The sequence below is a fragment of the Lissotriton helveticus genome, chromosome 7, assembly GCF_964261635.1.
Source record: "Lissotriton helveticus chromosome 7, aLisHel1.1, whole genome shotgun sequence".
Lineage (NCBI taxonomy): Eukaryota > Metazoa > Chordata > Amphibia > Caudata > Salamandridae > Lissotriton > Lissotriton helveticus.
In genome coordinates, this window is record NC_136068.1 from 589,907,049 (window position 1) to 589,929,914 (window position 22,866).

At 42.0% G+C, this 22,866-nt stretch overlaps 1 protein-coding gene across 1 annotated transcript in view; it reads right to left on the reverse strand.

Annotated features, from left to right (window-relative positions):
• LOC144768800 (uncharacterized) overlaps positions 1-22,866 on the reverse strand; it is a 322,884-nt gene that overhangs the window by 100,411 nt on the left and 199,607 nt on the right. The window contains exons 6-9 of the mRNA XM_078652745.1: positions 13,843-14,026; positions 10,408-10,498; positions 3,513-3,611; positions 2,785-2,875 (exon numbers count right to left, since the gene is read on the reverse strand). Coding sequence (XP_078508871.1) covers positions 2,785-2,875; positions 3,513-3,611; positions 10,408-10,498; positions 13,843-14,026 — 465 coding nt within the window. The remainder of the gene's footprint in view (positions 1-2,784; positions 2,876-3,512; positions 3,612-10,407; positions 10,499-13,842; positions 14,027-22,866) is intronic.

Below are 22,866 nucleotides of genomic sequence, written 5' to 3' on the forward strand. Positions count from 1 at the left end.
CAAGCCCCAGTGTATATAAAAGAACGTCTGGAGAACTATGTTCCCGGCCGGACACTGCGATCATCTGAGGCCTGCCGCCTAGTCCTGCCCCGATACACCACGAAATCCAAAGGGGGCAGAGAGTTTTCGGTTATGCTCCCACAAATTTGGAACAATCTACCTGAGTACCTCCGTAGGGAACCGGTCCTCCTTTCTTTAAGGAAACAACTTAAAACGCTTCTATTCAAGGAGACGTTAGTCACAGTATAATCCGCTGCCTTGTGTTACCAGTTAACGTCTGTGATTTTGGTCATTTTTTTCTCTAAAAGCGCTTAGAGGCCTGATGGTGATTTGCGCTATATAAAATACATTTAACATAACATTTAACATAACAATGTTTGTGCGGAGCAGCAGAAGCCTCTGTGCGGTGTCATCTTCAATATCACATCCAGTCTACAAGTAAGAAGAAACAGCTCCTAAGCCCTCCATTACCAGCAAACCTGCATCACTTGTCTAAAACTGTTGACACTCATTGATGTTCAACGCCATAATATCGACTTCCTGCCACTCGAGGAGATGTGTGTGTGTCGTCTCCAGCCACAATATCCGGTTGCATGGACTGCAAGCCCCTCTTGGATGGGTGGTGATGGATCTCTCAAAGACTGAATACTGTGAAGGACTCTCTTCTTTCCTTCTTTGTCACCCACGGATTACTTTGCCCGATTTAACAATACCATCGTGACAACCATTTTATTCCCTGGAATTTTTTTTTTTTTAGGGAAGTGGTGTCGCGAGCTTCCTCTCGTAAGCAAATAGGAAGTGAGTGGGACACCTTTAGCTATGAAAGTGGGTCCAAAAATCCCACATTTTGTCCCTAGGCTAGAATTTTAACCTGTAGGGCCCCTTAGTTTTCAATCTAGATTAATTTTGGAGACGAGCAGAACCAGGCCTAAACCTGTGGGATCTTAACAGACTTGTTTTCTACAGTAATTGGGTCTGTCTAAATAAGTTCCAACCAACCTGCTACAAGCTCATCCTAAGGAAGTGTGCAAGAGGAATAATCTAGAGAGGCCATGTAGCCAATGATGCCACAAGAGGTTTTGTAAACTAATCCGACACCATCAAACCAACAGACATTCCATAACCCTTATTGTTGGTTGTTGTTGATGACGTAAGATTGGGTAAGAAGACAAGTTTTTACTTTTCACTGAATGGCCCCTTATGCACTTGTTATGTGAATCCTACCAGAGTACCTCAGCTAAGAGAAAGTATGTAAATATAGATGTGTTGTATCCTGTGTACTGTTGTTGAAATTGCTTGCTCCTGTCTGGAATACATAAACACAGTAAGTGTGGGCCTGCGCATGTGTGTTACCTGGTGAAGGGATGGAGGGCAGGGCAGGGCAACAGAACGAAGGGCTCTTTCCTGTGAAGACAGATTGCTGGTAGCTGCTTGGTGTGATTGCTGGTAGCTGCTTGGTGTGATTGCTGGTAGCTGCTTGGTGTGATTGCTGGTAGCTGCTTGGTGTGATTGCTGGTAGCTGCATGGTGTGATTGCTGGTAGCTGCTTGGTGTGATTGCTGGTAGCTGCATGGTGTGATTGCTGGTAGCTGCTTGGTGTGATTGCTGGTAGCTGCATGGTGTGATTGCTGGTAGCTGCTTGGTGTGATTGCTGGTAGCTGCTTTGTGTGATTGCTGGTAGCTGCGTGTTGTGATTGCTGGCAGCTGCTTGGTGTGATTGCTGGTAGCTTCATGTTGTAATTGCTGGTAGCTGCTTGGTGTGATTGCTGTTGGCTTGGTGTGATTGCTGGTAGCTGCTTGGTGTGATTGCTGGTAGCTGCATGGTGTGATTGCTGGTAGGTGCTTGGTGTGATTGCTGGTAGCTGCTTGGTGTGATTACTGGTAGCTGCTTGGTGCGATTGCTGGTAGCTGCTTGGTGCGATTGCTGGTAGCTGCTTGGTGTGATTGCTGGTAACTGCTTGGTGCGATTGCTGTTGGCTTGGTGTGATTGCTGGTAGCTGCTTGGTGTGATTGCTGGTAGCTGCATAGTGTGATTGCTGGTAGGTGCTTGGTGTGATTGCTGGTAGCTGCTTGGTGTGATTACTGGTAGCTGCTTGGTGCGATTGCTGGTAGCTGCTTGGTGTGATTGCTGGTAGCTTCATGTTGTAATTGCTGGTAGCTGCTTGGTGTGATTGCTGTTGGCTTGGTGTGATTGCTGGTAGCTGCTTGGTGTGATTGCTGGTAGCTGCATGGTGTGATTGCTGGTAGGTGCTTGGTGTGATTGCTGGTAGCTGCTTGGTGCGATTACTGGTAGCTGCTTGGTGCGATTGCTGGTAGCTGCTTGGTGCGATTGCTGGTAGCTGCTTGGTGTGATTGCTGGTAACTGCTTGGTGCGATTGCTGGTAGCTGCTTGATGTGATTGCTGGTAGCTGCTTGATGTGATTGCTGGTAGCTGCTTGGTGTGTAGGTGCAAGTAGCCCGATCTGAAAGGGGGGCTGGGGGTAGTTCTTGTGTGTGTGAGAGCACATGTATGCATGCATGTTTGTCGGCATGCCACCTGCCTGGGTTTCACCTGAACACTTTGTGTCTGTTCTGATCATTCTAGATCATGAGCAGGACCTGCCCGCCCTGGGCATATGCTGCTTACATGTTAGGATTACTTTTTTTGTGTCTCAAAGAGAGACCAACCCCATTGGGACTTAAGGCTTTTTCAGGTCTACAGAAGTCTTAACAAAGCCTTACTCTGTTCTGGCTTGAAAATAAAGGGGCTAGTGCACTCATATATAAGACCCTATACTGTTCTCACCTGTATAGGAAGGTGGATAAGTGGATTCGTTCCCATTTCTGCACCATCCCGTTGCTGTGTCCGCTAAACAGAAGGAAGGGTATCTTTGCAGCTGTAGAGAGAGCAGCAAAACATGTTATAAGTTTTCCCAAAGCACCTAGTGTAATTCATACAGCACACCTGACCGCACCCATGCAGGGCCAGCCTTAGCGCTGGTGGCGCCCGGTACAACAATCTTTTTATGCCCTCCCCCCCCCCCCTCTATGACCTCTGCCTCGGATTCCCTCACTACCACCCGGCAAAAGTGCCCCTCAACTCTCTATAGCCTCTCTTACATATATTTCACTTGTTTGAAAGCACTGGTAAAGGCTGGCTTTACTAATCCACTCAGCTATCCACATAAAATACAGATCTGTTCTTTGCAGCAGGCATATTAAGCCTCTTCGCTACTTTATAGCCAGTCAAAACTGCCAGTTGACAAAACTCATTCTCTCTTTCTAGCAGAAACAATAATCACAAGAGTTGTCTTGACATTTTTATTTCTGCTTGAAAGCTGAACACACAAGGAACTTTGCAGCAGGTGTTTTTAAATCTTAAATTAATGCTCATAACAGAGCACCCCTCCAGGTGAGCGCCCTGTGCACTGTCCTAATCCGGCCCAGCACCCAAGCCAATCTCAACGCAATCCCCCGCAGCACAAAAGGAAATTCTCTCAGCACCCACTATAATCACATGCTTTGGCCACTTACTGTATGAAAGACACTCAATCGGGTGGGTTCCTTTTAGGATGGTGACGCAGCCCATGGAGGTATATTTCCAGATTAACACTTGGTGTTGTTTGTTAAGGCCTGAAAGGTCAAAGGGAAACGTTTAAATTCAGTCCTGTACCTTTCATGCCACAGAAGAAGCCTAGTCCAGACTCCACACTTCAATGTAGCACACCTATGCAAGATCTCACAGCTCTCCCTGCATCTCTCTGAAACACACTTTCCAGGGTTTCTTCAAGGCATTTTTCGTGTAACACTGGGACAAAGCTCTTCTTGTGAACTCTCACTGTCAGAGAACATGATCAAACACTCCTTTCCAGGGTGAGAATACCAAAGCATGGATGTGGCCGTTCATACAATTCGCAACCTACCATGACATACTGGGTACAGTCACGGCCAGCATGACTCGGGTGTGGGGGAGTCGTGCGGGTTCAAAATGGGAGGGGGGAGGCAAGATGGGTTTAATAAAAATGTTAAAAAAGTACCTTCCCGGGTACCGGGTCCCGTGCCACCTCAGCTCATAGATGGCCGGGTCCCGCGTTTTCCTGTTGCTCTCCTGAACGGGAAGCAGCCAAAGGCAGCCTCTCTCCTCTCACCTTAGCCAATGACGACGCTGCAATGGCAACATTGTGATTGGTGGGGATGGCGCCTATGGGGAGGCCATTTTTTTAATCTAGGTGGCATTCAGCCTACATAGAGAAAGGGGAGAGTGCGCATGACTGGTTTGGTCGGCCCCAGATGGCCGACCAAACAGTCAGGGCCCACAGCATTGGGTAGGCCACTTCTCCCCTGCTTTCGAGCAGACCCCCCCCGTCCCTAACCAGGCACTTCTGCTTTCTCGCAGTGCGAAAAGCAGAAACATAAAATGGTAATTTTAGCAATTTATGTTTCTGCTTTTCACACTGCAAGGAAGCATTGGGACGATGCTCCTCCACCCTAATGGAGGTGCCGCCCCTGACTGGGTACAATTTTGCCTGTTCTCAAATATTTATATTGATTAATGCTTTGCAAACCATAACCATTATAGCAAACTCCTGATATAATGGATTTAAAGAAAACTGGAAATTGGCCAAAGACACTGCCTGTGCGTGATTGGATAAAATGAAGAAAATATGTATAGACGGTGTCTGTGACACCAATGCCTTTAACCCGCATTAGCAGGATGCCATGAGAAACTGCATCAAAGGGAGCAGACAAATCAAGCAAAATCAAACCAGTAGCCCCACTGGCATTTAAAATCACCCAAATATCATTGAAGGCTTACACAAGGACCGTTTCAGTGCAGACTTTTTTTTCCGGAAGCCACATCGCAAAGGATGTAAGAAAAAGTGGTCTTCTAAGTAAGAGGACAGTTGTAGATTGACCAAATATTATACAAGTGCCTTTAGCAACAAAAGGGAGTAGGGAAATTGATCGACAATTCAATGTAATGGGGGGTCTGCCTTAGGTTATTTTGGAGTGGGATTATCAGGACTGATTTACAGGTGGTAGGAACAATCCCTGAGGATAGCAGAGTTTTGTAGAACTGTAATTATAATTGTGTTCACTTTTTGTTAGGTGTCGCTCCTGACAAGGATCTAGAGGCAAGCCAGAAGAAGTTTACGCACCATCTGGTCAAAAGTAGCTAAGCTGATAGCACTACAGTTGGGGAGGCCAGACTGTGCTGGAGAGAGTAAACTTCTCTGGTGAGATTATGAAAATAATTGGCTTTAGTTTTACGAAACAATTTTTTTAATAAAGATGCCATCTGTTTTATAAGGTGAGAAATTCTCAAGGTTATAATTCTCTTGACATTTGCCACACTGTTTAGCAGAGACTAAGAAGGGCCTGTTTACGACTTTGGCGGCCCTACAGTGGACACAGTGGACAGTGCAACGTGCTGTAGGACCGCCAAAGCTGTGGTGCGACCGTCCGCTAGATTAGGAGTTAAGGCCCACATGCATCATTGTTACATTTTGCACTTCCTAATTTGCGAAAAATAAGGAATCGCAAATTAAGAAGTGCAAAATGCTATGCATCATTATTTTCGGTATTCATTTGGGATTCAGTAAAAATCGCAATTTCTACCGAATCCCAAATGAATACCGAATTCTTAAGTAAATTTTCGCAATTCCCATTGATTCCTATGGGCCAAAAGGCCCATAGGAGTCAATGGGAAGGCATCAGCAAATTGCGAGTGGCACTTAGAAAATTTCATGGGTGCAGGGGGGGGTCCAAAGGACCCCCCATGCACCCCTGAAATCTATTTTTCGCATCATGTTTCACACACACATGTCCTAAGAACATGTGTGTGTGAAACATGAATGTTGGAAAAAAAACATTTTCACCATTTTAAACACTTTTTCCAAATTTACCGAGTGGTTCAACCACTCGGTAAATTTCGGTAAATTTGGCACCCTAACTGCGAATTTCCACTTGTAAAAGTAATGATGCATTGCTTTTAAGAAATCGCACATATGCGACTTCTTAAAAGCACCCGCAATTTTAGAACTCGCAACAATGTTACGAATTCTAAAATTGCTTCATGCATCCCAAAAAGCACTTTTGCATTCGCAAACGGCCGATTTTAAGGAATCGCACCGTTTGCGACTACAAAAATGCTTGATGCATGTGGGCCTAAATCCTTGTCTGGGAGGCGGTCCTGCAGCGGTCTGACTATAACAGACTGCTAGGCTCATAGAAGAGGATATCATGCAGACCACCGCAGTCAGAGCGCCGACTGTACCTGCCTGAACGGTGTGGCATACATGCCACACCGTGCAGGATGGGGGGGGGCAAATCCAGGGGGGCACTAATTGTGCCCCCCGCATGCACCCTCAGGACAAAATCCGGCCTTTGCGCCCATTCCGCCACCCTTTTCATGATGGGTTCACCACAATGAAAAGGGTGGTGAAATGGCAGCTCCGAATATGCTCGGAGGTGCCGGCTGTGGCACCGCCAGCATATTCCTGCCGGTAAAAGACCGCCGGCCCAGCGGGATCCTTGATCCGAGCAGTCTTGTGGCAGTCCAACCGCCGCAGCCGTAATACTACTGGCGATCGCACAAGGGTGGTGGAGGTCGGGCTGCCACCACAGGTTCGGCGAACTCGTAGTTAGGCCCTAATGGGCACATGCATCAACCTATTTAGGAAGTGCAAACGGTGTGAATCAGTAAATTCGGCCGTTTGCGCTTCCTAAATACGTTTTTGGGATGCATGAAACAGAGTTTCAAAATTCGCTATTTTTTGCATTTCCTAAAAATGCGAATGCATTTAAGAAATCGCATTTGTGCGATTCCTTAAATGCAATGCATCAATTTTTAAAAAATTTCGAATTTTGAAATAGGAAGTGCAAATTAACACGAGGTTGACCCTCGTGTTAATTTGCGAAAATCTTTCAAAAAGCAAAAAAATGCTTTTTTTAAACTTTCATGTTACAGACACACATGTCCTTAGGACATGTGTGTGTGAAACATGCACTTTAAAATACATTTCAGGGGTGCAGGGGGGGGACCCCCCTCTGCACCCTTGCAATGCATCAACAAATTGCGAGTGCAAAAAAAAAAAATGCAAAACGGCATTGATTCCTATGGGCCTCTAGGCCCATAGGAATCAATGTAATGCCATTCCTTAATTGCGATTCGCAATTAAGGAATCGCAATTTCCGGAAAATTAAGAAATCCTAAAAACTTTTAGGATTTCTTGATGCATAGGATTTTGCAATTCCTAAATTGCGATTCCTTAATTTTCGCAATTTAGGAAGTGCAAAATCCTACAATGATGCATGTGCCCACAAGTCTTTAGTACAGCAAGGGGTTAAAAGGATTTGGCAACATTGCATGGACAAACCAACACGAATCGTGTTATCAAGTGAACAGTCATTAAAAAGTTTGGTGTTGTTTGATGGAGCATCCAGAAATAATGTGGGACTAAATTCCTCAAGAGTTTACAGCCTGATTCATCAAGGGGCAAGTTTTGCGTGGCCCTAATAGCGAATCATAGCGACTCGCTATTGAGGACACGCAAAACGGTATTCATGTAGGAATTGCTAAATAAATAGCGATTCCTACATGTTCTCTATTTGCGAGTAGCAATTTGCTACTCGCAAAAAAAGGAATAACTCCCCATTCATTCCTATAGGAATGAATGGGGAGTATCCCTTATTTGCGAGTAGCAATTTGCTACTCGCAAATCAGATAGCGATTTTAAGGGTGCCAGGGGTGTCCAAAGGACACCCTGTAGCACCCCTAAAATGCACATTTGAACAGGTGTTGCGCACACACATGTCCAAAGGACATGTGTGTGTGTAACATGCAAAAGAAAAAAATGCACTAAAGTGCTTTTTACACTATTTACGCAATTTACCACCAAGTCAGACCTGGTGGTAAATTGAGACCAAATATAGCGATTTCGCTATTTCTATTTGGTTGATGAATTGCATTTAAGGAATCTCTATTAGAGATTCCTTAAATCCAATTCCTCGCAAATATTCGAATTCTTAAATAGCGATTTTTGCATTTGGGATGATGAATACCAAATGCAAAAATCGCACTCGCAAAGGGCCAGATTCTCAGAATCTGGCCCTTTGCGAGCGCAAATCAGCTTGATGAATCAGGCTGTTAGGACCAGTCATTGCTATTTAGTTTTGACTAATAATGTTGCAAAGTGTCTGGGTGAGTGCAGACTGAATTTTCTGCAACGGGTGAATACAAAGTATATGACCTTGTGGTCAGACCAGGCCAGCTGTTCTGAACATACAATTTCAACTGAACAGGAAGAATAAAATACTAGATCAATGATGTGGCCCACACGGCATGGCGGTTCAGTCAGTAACCTTTTCTTATTTTGCGCGTGGCAGATATTCAGTCATTTTTGTGACTCGGCATAGTTAGAATTGTCAGTGGGAAGGTTAAAGTCGGCCAGCACAATTAAGGCATTGCTATTAAGAAAACAGGCAGACAGCATGTCAGAAAAAGAGACACAACATTGGTAACAGTGCGAGGGGGCTTATAGATCACTACATTTAAAAGCGGTTGACAAATCTACATTTATTCTCTTGGCTAACAACCCCGCCTGCTGAAGCATGACCATAGAATAAATCAACACATTATAATTAAGGCTCCCTGTTTTCCGTTCTTACTGATTATTACGGATAAATACAGTAGAAACCCATTTATTTTTATGTCTATTTTTTAAATGTGGATTAAAACAGAAATTGTTTTTTTTTTTTGTGATTCTAAATACACTTTGTCATGACTGCCAGGCCAATAACTGTGTGGATTGATAGGTAAGGGCGTTAAAAATGAAAGACATTTTAGTAAAGACGCTTAAACAGCAGTTGTGCACAACGCTGATACTGAAATGTGCACACTTTCATATAAGTGCATTGATTTATCTTCTGTGGGTGTTCATATCACTGAAAACTGGAAGGCTTTCAAGCATGACTGCATATTTATCGGGGAAATAAATGTGGAAATATACCAGTTTCAATGTTATTGTTTTCACAATACCCATAATAAAGATGTATAAATACAGATAAAGTTGACACAAAATAAATATGGATAAATACAGACGGAAATGACAAAAAAAATATCATAAAACCCTAATTATAATGTGATCTATAAATACAAACAACACCTCTGCCAATTTGATTAGCAGGATAGAAGTGCTTAATCAAAAAGTCAGGGGCGAGGGCAATTTCAGGAGCCTACTTTGAGCCTGCCTTCAGATTATATGAGCACTGGTAAAGCCAATGTATCAAAATACGACTGCATTCTTTTTTAGACTCAATGAAGACATCCCATTCCATCTTGGCTTCTTCTTTCTCTATTGGGGCAATATGGCCAAACAGGCACTTATACACTAATGCTTGTTTCCTTGTAGGAATAGAACCTGTCTCAACAATGGCTTCAAAGCGTTGTACGAAGTATATGATCCACTGAGACCAACTTTCACTCGGCCCGCCTTGTACATTAAGGCAAGTAGACGGCATCATCATCGCATTCACCTTGACACCACCATCAAGCCCTCCTCACTTGAACATTGTGCTTGTGCTTGAACATTGCATAGCAGAGCTGTGAGCACAGGAAGGCAAAGGCTGAATTAAACAAAGGGACAGCTTACTGTGCTCCTCCATTGTTAACACCTTTCTAAGATGTACTTTGAATGTTATTCAGGAGTTTGTAGATTGATATAAAAAAAAACAGAAGGAAATCTGTATATTTTCTTAATTTATTTGGCTAAATCACCAATCACTTCAATCTGCTGATGGGGCTCCCTCTTGGGCTGAAAGCAGGACTTGGTTGCCTGGTACACCTCACCTTTGTTCAGTTCAAGCCAAGTGCACCCCTTTGGTAGACAAGAGAGGAGATGGGGATGCTGTAGTTAATGTGTCTGACGACGCATGAGCCCAATTTAAGCCCATCTCCCACGCTCACAGTCATGAGTGAGGACCAGAAGAACCAGATAAAGGTAGCCCGCACCCTACCAAACAAGGTAAAGGCTGTGGTCGCGAGTTTCACCAGCCTCCATAAGAGGAGAGATTCTCCGGATCACTTGGATCTCGTCATCGTCTCAAAAAAGACAAGTAGAGAAACTCAACAAGGATGGGAGTGAACATGTTTCATTTTCACAGGATCACAGAAAGAGGACAACTCCAACTGTCAAAGAATGGTAATACTCAACATTCTAAATATTCCACTGACAGTGCATGGAGACAACAGGCGGACACAGAGACAAGGGTGGAGGGTACCAGGGGAAGGCGAGAGGCAAGAGGAGGACACAAGCAGCATTATATTATGGCACACCACAGGGTGAGATGTGATTGGCAGTAGGAGCCTGTACCTACGCTGGTCCAGAGTCACACCTGGAGGCCTCCTACGGGGCGCAGTTGTACTCACCAACCACATGAGTGGCCTCCGGCGGGCAGAGAAGCCTCTGCAGGACTAGGCTTTCCTCAGCATCCTGAAAGGTGTCCATGAAGTCTGATACCTGGGGGGGAGAGGAGAAACCAGGAAGTCAAGAAGGCAGAGAAGGAGGAACCAACAAGTGAGCAACAACGGTGTATGAAAAGAACAGAGGATTTGTGATCTGTCTGCGGAGACACCGATGATGGACTATGGGCATATGATGACAGGAATGAAATGTCATTTCATAAAGCATAAATCAGAACCCTGAGCTAAAATCACTCCACATTGCCTGCACATCCTTAGCTACCTCTTTAGCACTAGACAACCCCAGTCCGATCTGTGCCCTGCCATGTCTGGCCCAGGTAGGAACTAGGACTTTGGATTTTCTCTTTCAGAATGCCAACAACTCCGCTTTATCTCTTCGCACTTTTGTCTAGTCTTTCTCTCCCTTTTTCCTGCTCCATCCTTTATCTCTCTTGCTCTGGGCCAAAATCTGATGCTGGCAAGTAGAGTTCTGTCCCCAGATAATAGTGCTAGTATCCATTGGTTGCAACCACCAGCACAAATTAAGCACTATTTGAGAATGAGAGGCTGGCAGGGACATGAGCTCTATAAAGCTCTACAATGTTGTACCGCAGCATGACTTTGGTTAACATCAGAGTGGAACAGGTTTGTTTGGCATTCGATTTCCTATATCATTGTGGTGCATACGTATGAGGCACAGAATGACAGGATCTTGGATTCCCCGTGTCAGGTCAGTATGGTTCATGCTACATGCCAGGCAGGCATAGTGGCCTTGTTTCCTGAATTCACTGTATCTCCAAGGAACCATGCAGATTTATTTGGGCAGAGAAGTTTTCTCCAGCACCAGGGAAGGTGGACAGTACTTTCAGGTATTGCCCGCAAAGCTAAAGATATTAGGACACAAATAAATAAATCAAATGAAGTTAAGAGATAGGTAGAGAAAGAAGTTGCTGAACAGGTAATAATGTCCAAGGTTTATTTGAACTGGTAATTGTCTTCTGTATTCATTTTTGCTCTCCTAGGGCTGGATCTCATTAGGTTGCGATTAAATTAAATTATCGGATTTATAATACATGGAAGCCTGCAATCCCTATATAAAAGCCAGTTTCTAATTTCCTTATTACATATGTCCAGTGACATCTCTAATAAATAAATGAAATATAGAAATAACGTAGTTTCTTAACAGCAGTAAGTTATTACTGCTGAGTAGTGATCTCATAATGCCTGCCAGAGCCAGCAGTCAGGATGAAAAGCAGTGCATGCGGCATAAATACAGGTACAGTTTAAGCAGGAAAAAGGAACAATACTTGTTCTTTTTCTGATCTGTTTTTTTAATGTGAACCACATTAGCAGAAAGTAGATATTTATTGAAACAAATGTATTTTTTGCACTCCATAGGTCATTTCATGAAAGATGGAATCAATCTGCTTTTTCTGTTTATTCTGAGCTAGAGTGTTTTTTTTAATCTGACTTGCATTAAACTGATTCTACTACGTTTTTGCAACACATTACTAACTGCTGTTTGGTGTGTTTGATTTCATACTACGTTTTTGCAAAAAAATACTAACTGCTGTTTGGTGTGTTGGATTTCATACTGCAGATTCTACTTTTTCTCATCATGTCTGCAAATTTGCAATCTTTTTCAGAGCACAATGCAATGGATTTAAAAGGTCTTTGGGAAGGGCGATGAGTTAGCATAAAGAATAAAATACCCTCTTACAAATGGTAAAAATATATTGGTATTATCATCTCAGAGTTCCATGGCCCTATATAGGAACATAGTATTCGAACTCATTCCTCTATAGGGCCACGGAACTCCTTGATTACTTGCAATATTCTTATACCATACAACAGGGCATACTTTATCCCATATATGACAATTTTAGTCTATTGTGTGGATTTGGCAAACTGGGAACATTAACCCACTTGACATGGATTCAGAGAGATAGATTGAGTTACCCACTGGCACAGCCCTTCTTGTGAGCTAGATCTGGTCTGTCAGCCTCCCTCATGACACTGTCACTAAAACAGTAATGGAACATAAGAAATAGGTAGTGCACATAGAATCAATAATTTATAAAGGATTTAGGGTCAATAAAAGGTAAATGCATGGATGCTCCTACTTACCAAGAATCCGGCATACATATTTTTCAAGGATTATTGGGCACTTGAAAGATAACATTGCAATTGTTTATTCAAAATTCATTGTAGTAACCCAAAATTCAAAGCACCAACTTGTGTTTCATGGCATAAGCGGCTTTGTCAGGGCTTTGTGGTGAGCAAATGGAGATACTGGTCTCTAAAATCATAGTAAGTGTCCTTTCTCGCTTAAATTGCCTTCAATAAGCATCTCACACCTTATGTGTGAGATTGGAGGTCACCGTAAATGATTTTGTAAAGAATATTGATGATTTGAACTTTGAATTACCGCTGAGAATTTTGAATAAACAGTTTCACCGATGTCTTTAAAATATTCCGTAATCCTTGATAAAATTCACATACCTGACATGCTAGGACTATACACGTGGCCTCACTTGTTATAGCCACATTCATCTTTTAAAGCCAACTACTTCTACATAAAGACAATAATAGTAACACATGAGTTCTTTGAATCAAATAGTGTGAAATATAATTGGGATGAATCAATTAGTCCTAAAATTTATTTAAAAACAAATAGCTTGAATGGAAGAAAATTACTAAATAAATGACTTAATTAAAAAAAACAGTCATATTGGTAAAGGATGATGTTGGTGGAATCCATAAGCAGCAGCAGTATGTTTAGAGCAATGGCAGTGATAGAGGTTTGATTTTTTTCCCATTTAACAAGAACAAGAATTCTAACGAAACGTAAAGTTGATCTAATGGTCTCAATTCAATCTCATTTCTGTTGAAAATGTAAGGTAGAACTCAGATTCAATTAAATTAAATTTTCATTGCAAGCACAGTTTGAATATAATTGCATTCAAGAACTTGCTTCCAGTAAATATGAATTTGAATAAAATGTATTTGAATGATTTACATCAAATTATTGCCAATGTCTGGGAAGGACGATCTGATTTAGCCTACGATTGTAAGGTGCATGCCGGAAATAGGATGCTGGTCCGACTCTTGATTATTAGATACTTCATTATGTTAGATGATTCTCATGTGAGGCATGGGGTGGAACTCGGTCTAAGTGCTTATTCACTCTGAGGAAGAAAGAATCACAATCATGTTTTGCCCATGTGATCTTAAGAAATTGCCTGTGAAGTGAAAACTCTCTTTCCATCGCTATTCTTGTGTTTTGCTTTAGAGGTGCATTTAACTTTTATTGTCCTTGTTTATACAGCACCCTGAAACTAGATTCTCTTCTTGGAATTGTAGCGCTTTACAAATAAATGAATACAAAATACAAGTACTTACAATCTCGCCAGCCCGGGGGTCGTACAGCGTGGGGAGGGCATTCGTACTGGCAATCCACACTGTTCCCACAGAGGGCACAAAGCACAGCCCTGTGATGATGCCTGTGAAGTGAGTAAGCCTGTAGATGAGCTTGGCATCCTGTGACCAAACACCTACTGTCTTATCGAAGGAGCCTGTGAGTATCCTGTAAGAGAAACCTGAGGGTTAAAGGTGTTGAGGTGCGAGCTATGGTGTACAGGACAGAGAGAGTGTTTGATGCAAGCAAATGACATAGGTGGCACATAAAACATCTGCAGACTTATTGAATTTCCTGGTCCCCGCTGTTCCCCGTCTCAGAAACTACTGTACAAGTGTTACACAAGTGTAATGCCTCCATGCATTTCAGACTAGGGCTTTGGGAACTTTCTTGAAATTTCAGTGTTCCAATATTGTAGCACATGAGGCCTGCAAGATCATGCCACAAACTTGCTGCATGGACCAAGAATCTTTTTTTCTACAAAACTTCTATTAGGTCTTGATTTCCTCAGCGGAGCGGTCTATCAGACCTATTTCTGATAGCATACACAGAGTGGTCTGTGGGTCTGCCCTTCCTTCCAACCATTGACTTGCTCGGACCAGACTCTTCCAGCCATTGGCCGTAGTCTTTGTCAATTACGCCTTGGCTCAACTTGCATATGATTGTTCAGATCATGTCTTGGTAAAGTTTGAGGTGGTTTCTTGCCATCCAGTTTTTTACCTTCTGTATGCATTCATGTAAATTAGGTGAGTCAGTGAAAGGTCTATTTAATTTAAATATCATTTTTGTGTCATGCGCATAGGTGTAAACATGATGGCCTAACTAAAATATCAGTGTGATTAGTGGTGACATGGTAGATTATTTAGTTTGCGTTCTATCAGATGGGAATGAGGTTAGACAAATAATGTTGTGGTTTCCCCATAGATTGAGTCGTGATAGTAGTATGCAGTTATTCGGGCGTGGGCAGCTCCAGAAGGGTCAAGATCCCTGGATTCCTGATGTCCTTTATGGGTTTTAGGCAATCCCATATTGTTGCTAGAGCTGGCTCTGTATCTTTTATTAGTTGGGAACCCACTAGGCCAATGAGCAGTGTGCGAGGTTCTACTTTATGTGTGAGTTGGTTTTAGATATGTCCTTTGAAGTGTTGGTCAGTAAGGTATGTTTGAGACCAGCCTCTAGTTTGGGGGCGGGTTTGAGGAATGTTTTTTTTTTTATTGGGGTTTTTCATATAATGTAGAACAGAGAATATGAGAGAAAAGGAAAAGAAAAATTCACAGCCTCACAGTTCAGTACATATGGAAGAGCCATTATACATAGCTCAAGTGCATGAGTTGATAAGTTACACAAGGGTTGCAAATAAGGTACAGTTACAAGCAGCATAATATAGAAGGAATGTCTACGGGTTCACTGAGTGAGGCGAGGCATTGAGCTCTGAAGATCTGAGGAGGTAAGAGCGGAACGAGGAAGAGTTTCTTTTTTTCTTTTTTTTTACACATTTTATTATTGACGTTTTTGTAACAAGTTACAACTGGTAAAGAAAATGCATATATTAACATCCAAACAATTCAATATCAGTTTACATGATACAGTTTCCAAAATTACTCAAAGAACGATTTCCAAGTTTTATCAAATTTCCTTATCCCCCAATTTGCTTTGCATATCGAAATTCACTTGTTCTAACATTTCTCATTTTCTGAAGCCAGATATTAAACAAAGGAGCTTGAGTTGATTTCCAATTCTGTAGAACCAAGGACCTCGCAACTGCCATCACAATAAATAATAATTTAACCAACTGTCCAATCAAAGCAAGATCACTATCATATCCATAAAGTATTAATTTAACATTATAATCAATCTGAATCCCACAAAACTTTTGTAAGTATTCGAATATCTCAGTCCAGAAAGGAACGATTTTAGTACAGTGAACTGTAATGTGGGACCAATTAGCGGGGCTATATTTTGTAGTGTAGTTCCTATTATCCCAATAGGCTCTGCGCATTGGAATAATACCTCCAATAGTATAGACCTAGACCAGACGTTAACTAGGTCTTCTACTGTCGATATTAGACTTAAAGTTTTGGGTTTGCCAGCTAGCTCAGAGTTCACTAGAAACATTCTCGAATAGGCAAGGAGGAGTTGAACCTCCCTGGATAGACAAGAAGGGATTTAGTTTCTGACAACCATAGAACATGACAACTTTGCTCTCCCCTAATCAAGAGTGTATCTCTAGAGTCGTGTGAAAACAAAAGACAACTTATTTTACTCAGTCAGTACGTGCATTCTTAGTTTCACCAGATTGTAGAGAAAAGGAAGAGACGGGCGTGTTCAATAAAAGATGTTATTTATTGATCAGTCTCTTTTCTCGTACAAGAGAAATGGATCGATATTATCGCAATACTTATGGTTAAGTAAAGTGCATACAATAAAAGCAGAAGTATAAAATAATACTGTAAAAACATTTATATGGTTTCTAAGCCATATGGTGGTTTAAAATGGATAAAATAGATACATACATATAAACATTTGACTAATCGTACTCAACTGGTGCTTCTAACTACGCCTACCCCAGTGTACCTGACCTAAGCCTAATACGTGGGCGGGATAGAAAGTAGCAGTTGAAGTTAAGTTTGTTTTGCCAAGTGACTGACTCAAGAATTCTCTGCAAGGGGTTATTCAGTTCCGTACCTTGAATCTAGGATGATTGAGGGATGGTATCTCTCATCTTTGGTCTCGATATTCCAGGCTGCCTGCAAGGGCTGCTCGGAAGCGCCGGAGCTGGATTTCTCGGCAGGAGAAAGGCAGCGTCTCGTTCTCAGCGCGTCAGGAAGGCGGGGCAGCGTCAGTGGGCTTCGGCAAGTCTCGCTGCTCCGATCTCGTCACCACCGCGTGTGTTTGCTTAAGGCAATATCGGTAATATTTATACCTGTAAGGTGCCGAGATTGACGTAAGGATGGACATAGATACGTCAATAAGGATGTCATACGAGCTGGTCGTTAGCACATTCTTTTACTGAAGTTCTCGGTGAAATCAAAACAATGGCCGCAGGGTTTTTCCCAGGTTGTCATAGGTTTGATTTGTTTTGAGAACTCCGTATGCCTTATCAGGGGCTGGAGGAATATTGCTTGTCTAATTAGATGGCAAGCGTTATGACCTAATCAGATAACGCGCTCCTGTGCCGTGGTCTGGCGTAATCAGATAACGGTTTCTGCATCATGGGATGGCTGCTAGTTAACTTGTTAACCAGAATAGGGTCAGGAATAGGGGGATCAATACAGAACCTATAGGAATACATCACACCCACTCCACGCTAACTATGGCCATATTTACGAATCTAGGCATAGTAAAACATACTGTAGAGTATCGTGTATACCTTACCACCCCAAAATACATATAATGCATTTTGAAATTGTAATGTACGGGAAAATAAAATAGCCATATGTACTATATGCACTTAAGCAGTAGACTAATGCTAAATTAATCACGCATGTATACATTATTAGTAATCGAATATGAGAATTACACATGAAATGGCTCTTAATACAGAAGAAAAGTTCGAGACCACTCCATCACAGTTCAAGAAAAAAAATATTTATGAACATACCAGCGGGCAGCTAATGTCTATGAAGTTTCTAAAAACAGAAATTAGTTCTCTAAGAATAGTTCCTACTTTAAGCAGAAGAAAAGTGTCCCGTAAAATTTTTAAAAAAAAATATTTTGGGGCTGCTAAAAAAATTGCTGTCCGTGGACTGGAGGAAAAGTTGATCTTGCTACTTTATTATTAAAGTTGAAGGCCAAATTCAAGGTGTCGGGAACGCCGTGTGCTAGCTTGTTCAAGAGTCATTATTTCTGCTCTGGTGAGAACATCATATCATTGAGACTGCTGAAAAAGCTGTCAACAGCTTCCTGTGAGAGTTCCACTAACTCGGAAAAGGATGTATCCATGCATTCATGCGCATGATTGTCTCCATTGACGTTTTGAGTAGTATTGCTGACAGAAGGTTGTACCTGATCGATGCTGCTTTCATCTTGATCTTCACTACCCCTTATTCGTAGTGGTGAAGTTTCCACGAATGCCGTCATCAGGATTGGCAGCCGTTGAGGGCAGCACAATGCATGAGCCTTTACCGGACCCAACAATGTTTCTGCATCAATTGGCGCATCCAATTGTAGCGTCAGACAGGTGTCCAACACGCATTCTTCTCCGCACAGCATGCACCTTAATACAGGTAAAACACATTTTTGCCATATCGGCCGAAATGAAAGAAACCAAGTCATGTTCAGGTCTCTAAGCCGGGTTAGTCCCAGGATTTTTGATATCCGGTCCCGGTATCCAATGGCTCGGATTGTTTCTTCCCTTGTCGCAGGTGTTTTGTCTGTGACATGGTTTGCCATAACGAAATATAAGAACCAAGAATAGGATTCCTGCAATTAGTCCCAAAATGAGGGGAACTCCTCCAAAAATCGAATGGACGAAGTCTGGAAAAATACCCAGTATGGCTTTGAATGGTGTTAATGCCATCGAAAATACTGTCTTAAATACATTTGAGACTCCACTGGTATCAGAAATATTTAAGATTTCATTCAGGATTTCTGCGAAATGTATGGGGGAATTAGTTGATAACAATGAGTGAATCTCTGCAGTCGTCCTTGCGACTAGGAGATCATACGTTTCTTTTGATGACGTGAGCCTGGTCGGCGTCTGAAGAAGCACTGTTTTCATTCTGCTTAAAGTATCAACTCGAATAGAAGTAATTTTCAAGTTAGGCCATGCCCTTGCCTCCCTGTCTGGAAAGGAGCTGGGGAACAATAAGCGTCCACAGCACATGACCTTCGCAGTCGTACTAACGAGATAAGGAACCCCGGGCAGTAGACTACAACATCTGCGATCCACAATTAGAATGTAACTCCCGTTATAGAGTCTTTTAAAGAATGGTTCTATCTCTGTTGCAGGTGTGCCTAGCTGGTGACATGAAAGGTTATTTGAGTTCCCTTCACAGGCTCCATGCAAACTAATTCCATTACACAGAAGTGTACCGCTTAGTGACATCGCACAATTATTGCCACTAAGAAACACTTTCTGTCCTTTATTACTGACACATGCATGTGAATAGGGCAAGTTCCATGTTGTCTTAATGTACCCTTTTCCCAATTTTTCGTACATGCCAGCCTGTATATATTTTTGGCAGTATTGAAACCTGAAAGTAGATATCGGAATATTAATTATCCCATGTATTATCCATTCAATGACAGGTCGTTCTGACATTGTCAATGGTAATCTCTCGAGTTTCTCAATGCTCAGGATTGTATAATCAGCACCCTTTTGTGCCATACTGATTTGTTTATCAGTAAGGTTAAAGATATGGAATAGTGACGTTGTGTTGATTAAACGCCAAGGCACATAGCCTGAACGCAGGTTTTGTAACGTCCAGCCAAGCTGTACAATAGAACGCAATTGAGACTGACCGTGTTGTAACAACAGTAAGTCTTGCGATATTATGTCGATTGCTGATGACACAATGCTGTCCAATGAAAAGATTCTGGAGGACAGAGTCATTAACCCATTGTCCACTACAGAAAGCGATTTTTCCAAATTAATACGGTCAATTTCCCGTATACTTTCTGCTGTCTCAATTTGAGTTATCTTCCAGGCCTCGTTGTAAGCTGCATATATAGAGGCTGCTATGAAGCGTTTTTGACGCTGTTTGCGTGGTCCCATAATGAAATCACGCAAGTCAGCACCATCAGTAAGTAAAGTTAGGTGTTGCTTAATTTCTGTCAGTGTGGAAGTTTTTAGCCATTGAAGGCAGAGTTTGCCCACACTGTAGGTGGTGATTATCCCTGGGTGTTGTCTTTGGGAATATCTAGGGTCTGGCCTGGTCAATGTGAACCCCTGTGTTTTGTTCAGGAATCTGTCTTGACATTTATTAGTATCTGTGGGCCAGATTAACCATTGTTTCCAATCAGGATTTGTTCTGTTTTGGTTTAATACATAGTTTACGTCTATCTCTTCATCTGCAGAGTTATTGCTGTTCATTGTTGGTTTTGGAATAGACGGTTTATTTAAGTCTTTGATTTTGGCTAATCCAAGACAGGTAGTTTGTTGAATAGTTTCATTCAAGAATATAATTTGTTCTGGGATCATGCAGGCTCTAAACAATGATTCTATACCTTGTACTTGCCATTCTTTTGTACCCCAAACACTTTTTACTTCCACATTTTTATCCCAATAATCAAAACCAAATGTATTCATTTCTTCAAAAAATGAGTCCGAATATATCAATTTTGTGTTTGTAAGCCTGGTTTTTGTTCCTGTCCTATTTGACAATTTGAAATAAAATGTTTCAGCATCACTTGTGTTGAACCCTGAAAAGTATGAATATTTGTCATAAAAGGTTCTTGAGCTTCCTTTTGGAGGGGTTGCACAATGTTCCCATTGATTATAATTTAAAACATTTCTAGGTTGTGCAGATTTATGTAAAAAATGGTTACCATAGTGGTTGTAGCAGTACATACTATCATAATTAGATGAACCCTGCAAATAATCATGTTTGGTAAATTTAGCAGACATCACTAGATCAGACATCATGTTATTAATACTTTCAAAGTCCCAATCATCAGCAAATGAGTTTGGTTTTACAAAGTCACTCAACGAGATCTTAATTTGGTGTGGATATTTGAGGATCTCAACCGGACCATAAATTTCATAGTCAGTATTGTCCCATGCTACCCCACCCGGTATAGGATTGGCTGTGAAATTGACTGAAGAAAATTCTCTTTTCTTGACGTGTGAAGACGTGTGTGGCTTGAGGATCAAGTTGATTTTCTGGCTTGCTGTGTCCATTTTAGCATATTTTCCCTCAATGAAGCGTCCCAAACATAGTATCATGATGAGCCAAAGTATCAGGATAAATACACCAAAGGACACCCAAAATTCAATCCATGGAGAAATCAGATAGGTTTCTTTCAGCTGTTTCAAAAGTTCCTTAGCTTTATCTTTAAAAGTTGTTGTTGATGGCTGTGTCTTTGATTCACTTAGATCTTCAGAAGAATCATCAAAGTTGATGAAGTAGCCGGATGCCGTTCTGTCTATTGTTCCAATTGCTTCAGGATTACTGTTTCTTGCAGCTTCAGCATATTCATTTGTTACTTCATTGTAGGTTGGTGTGTCTCTACTAAATGTTTTTATTTGGGTTTTCAGAGGTGTGAGGCCCATTGCATTGTTGCATAGTCCTTGTTGTTGTTCTGTAGGCGTTTCGAATGTGATTAGCCTTTTAGTTAGCACCTCTGTACTTGTAGCAAACCTCGGTGTTCTACTACTTATCGGGAGTCCACTTGGCCTACTGTTTGTTATCGGCCACATGATTGTGGTTTTACCAGGTCGATGGATACAACTCGGTTCTCCTTTTTACCAGCAAGCGGCGGTAGTACAACTGATCTTGTCCCGTTGATGGACAAGACAGGAACTGCTTTTCTGTAAGAAGGCCCAAATTCCTTCTTTACCGCGATCTTTTCTCTGACTAGATCCCCGACTTTTGGAATCCAGACAGGTCTTGCTGGGACAGGTGGTGGTTCTTCAGTGGTTGTTGGCTGCTGTTTTAACTTTATGTTGCTCAGGTCTTTTCTTGTTTCGTTTAAGTCCTGTAAAATAGCCAAACGATCTTTGATATCAAAGCTTTTTTCTTTCACCACTGAAGTCTGACTGTCAAGATCTAAGACTAGCATCCTAGTTCCAAACAACAATTCGTACGGACTGAATCCCTTCAGAGAATTTCTTGGCAAGTTATTTAGACTACGTTGGACACTTATTAGATGTTTGACCCACCCAGCTCCCGAACCTAATACCTTTGCTGTTATAGATTGCTCTATGTCACGGTTTTTTCTTTCAACAATTCCGTTTCCCTCGGGATGAAATGGACAAGAATACCGCAATGCAATGCCCATGCTGGCCATGGCCTCCTTATAAGCTCTAGAGCTAAAAGCAGGACCCTGGTCAGAATGCAGCATGCCAATTGCGTATGTGCCGATAAAGACTCGCAAATCTTTTATAACAGTTCTGGCATCAGCCGTTCGCTGGGGCCACATCCATATGAATCTCGTGCATGAATCCACTGCGACCAAGATATATTTATAGTTACCATCCCTTTGTAAGGGACCACAGTGGTCCAGGTAAACACAGGCTAATGGTTTATCCGAGATTAGAAGGGGCGTCTATGCTGGTCGTCTCACTGTTGATACTTTCATTTTTTGACATATTTCACATTCTAGAACATAGTTCCTGGTTTGTCTTCTCATTTGTGGCCACCAGTATCTCTGTTTTAATAACGATACTGTGGCTGAGACGCCAGCATGTACAGAAGCAAGTCCTTCGTGTGCCGCTATGATGAGTCCTGACCTATGTTCCATGTTTGGAATTACTCTATCCCCCACTCCAGGGATTCGAGCAAATGGAACATTATTTGCATCAGTTATGTATGAGTACTTTACTGGAAAGCCTTTCGGGAGTGTTTCTATCGCATCTTTTACTGTAGCGCTGACAGCTTGTAATATATCGCTGTCTATTTTTGTTTTTGACCGAGTGATGGCAGCTACGGAAGCCGTTTGCACAGCTGCCTTCGCGGCCTCATCAGCCAATGAATTCCCTGCAACGTGAACGCCATCACGTTGATGACTCAGTGTATGTATCACGTGAGTCTTTGGTAGTTCCTTTTGTAAAAGAACTACTTGTTCCCAAAGCATTTTATGCTTGATTGTGCCTCCTTTTGCATCCTTAAAACCATTCTGAAGCCAGATCTGTAAGTATTCATTGTAAGACTGAACGCAATAGTATGAATCGCACACTATGAGTGTGGGGAATTCGCGATCTGTATTTTCAAGCGCCATCTTAAATGGTAGTAGTTCAGCTCGCTGAGCTGTACAATCTCCTAGAGATTGCGTTTTAGTGACCAGTGGTTTAAATTTTCCTTCGTGCCAGCGACCTTTAACAATCGCGCACGCAGCACTGTAAGCTT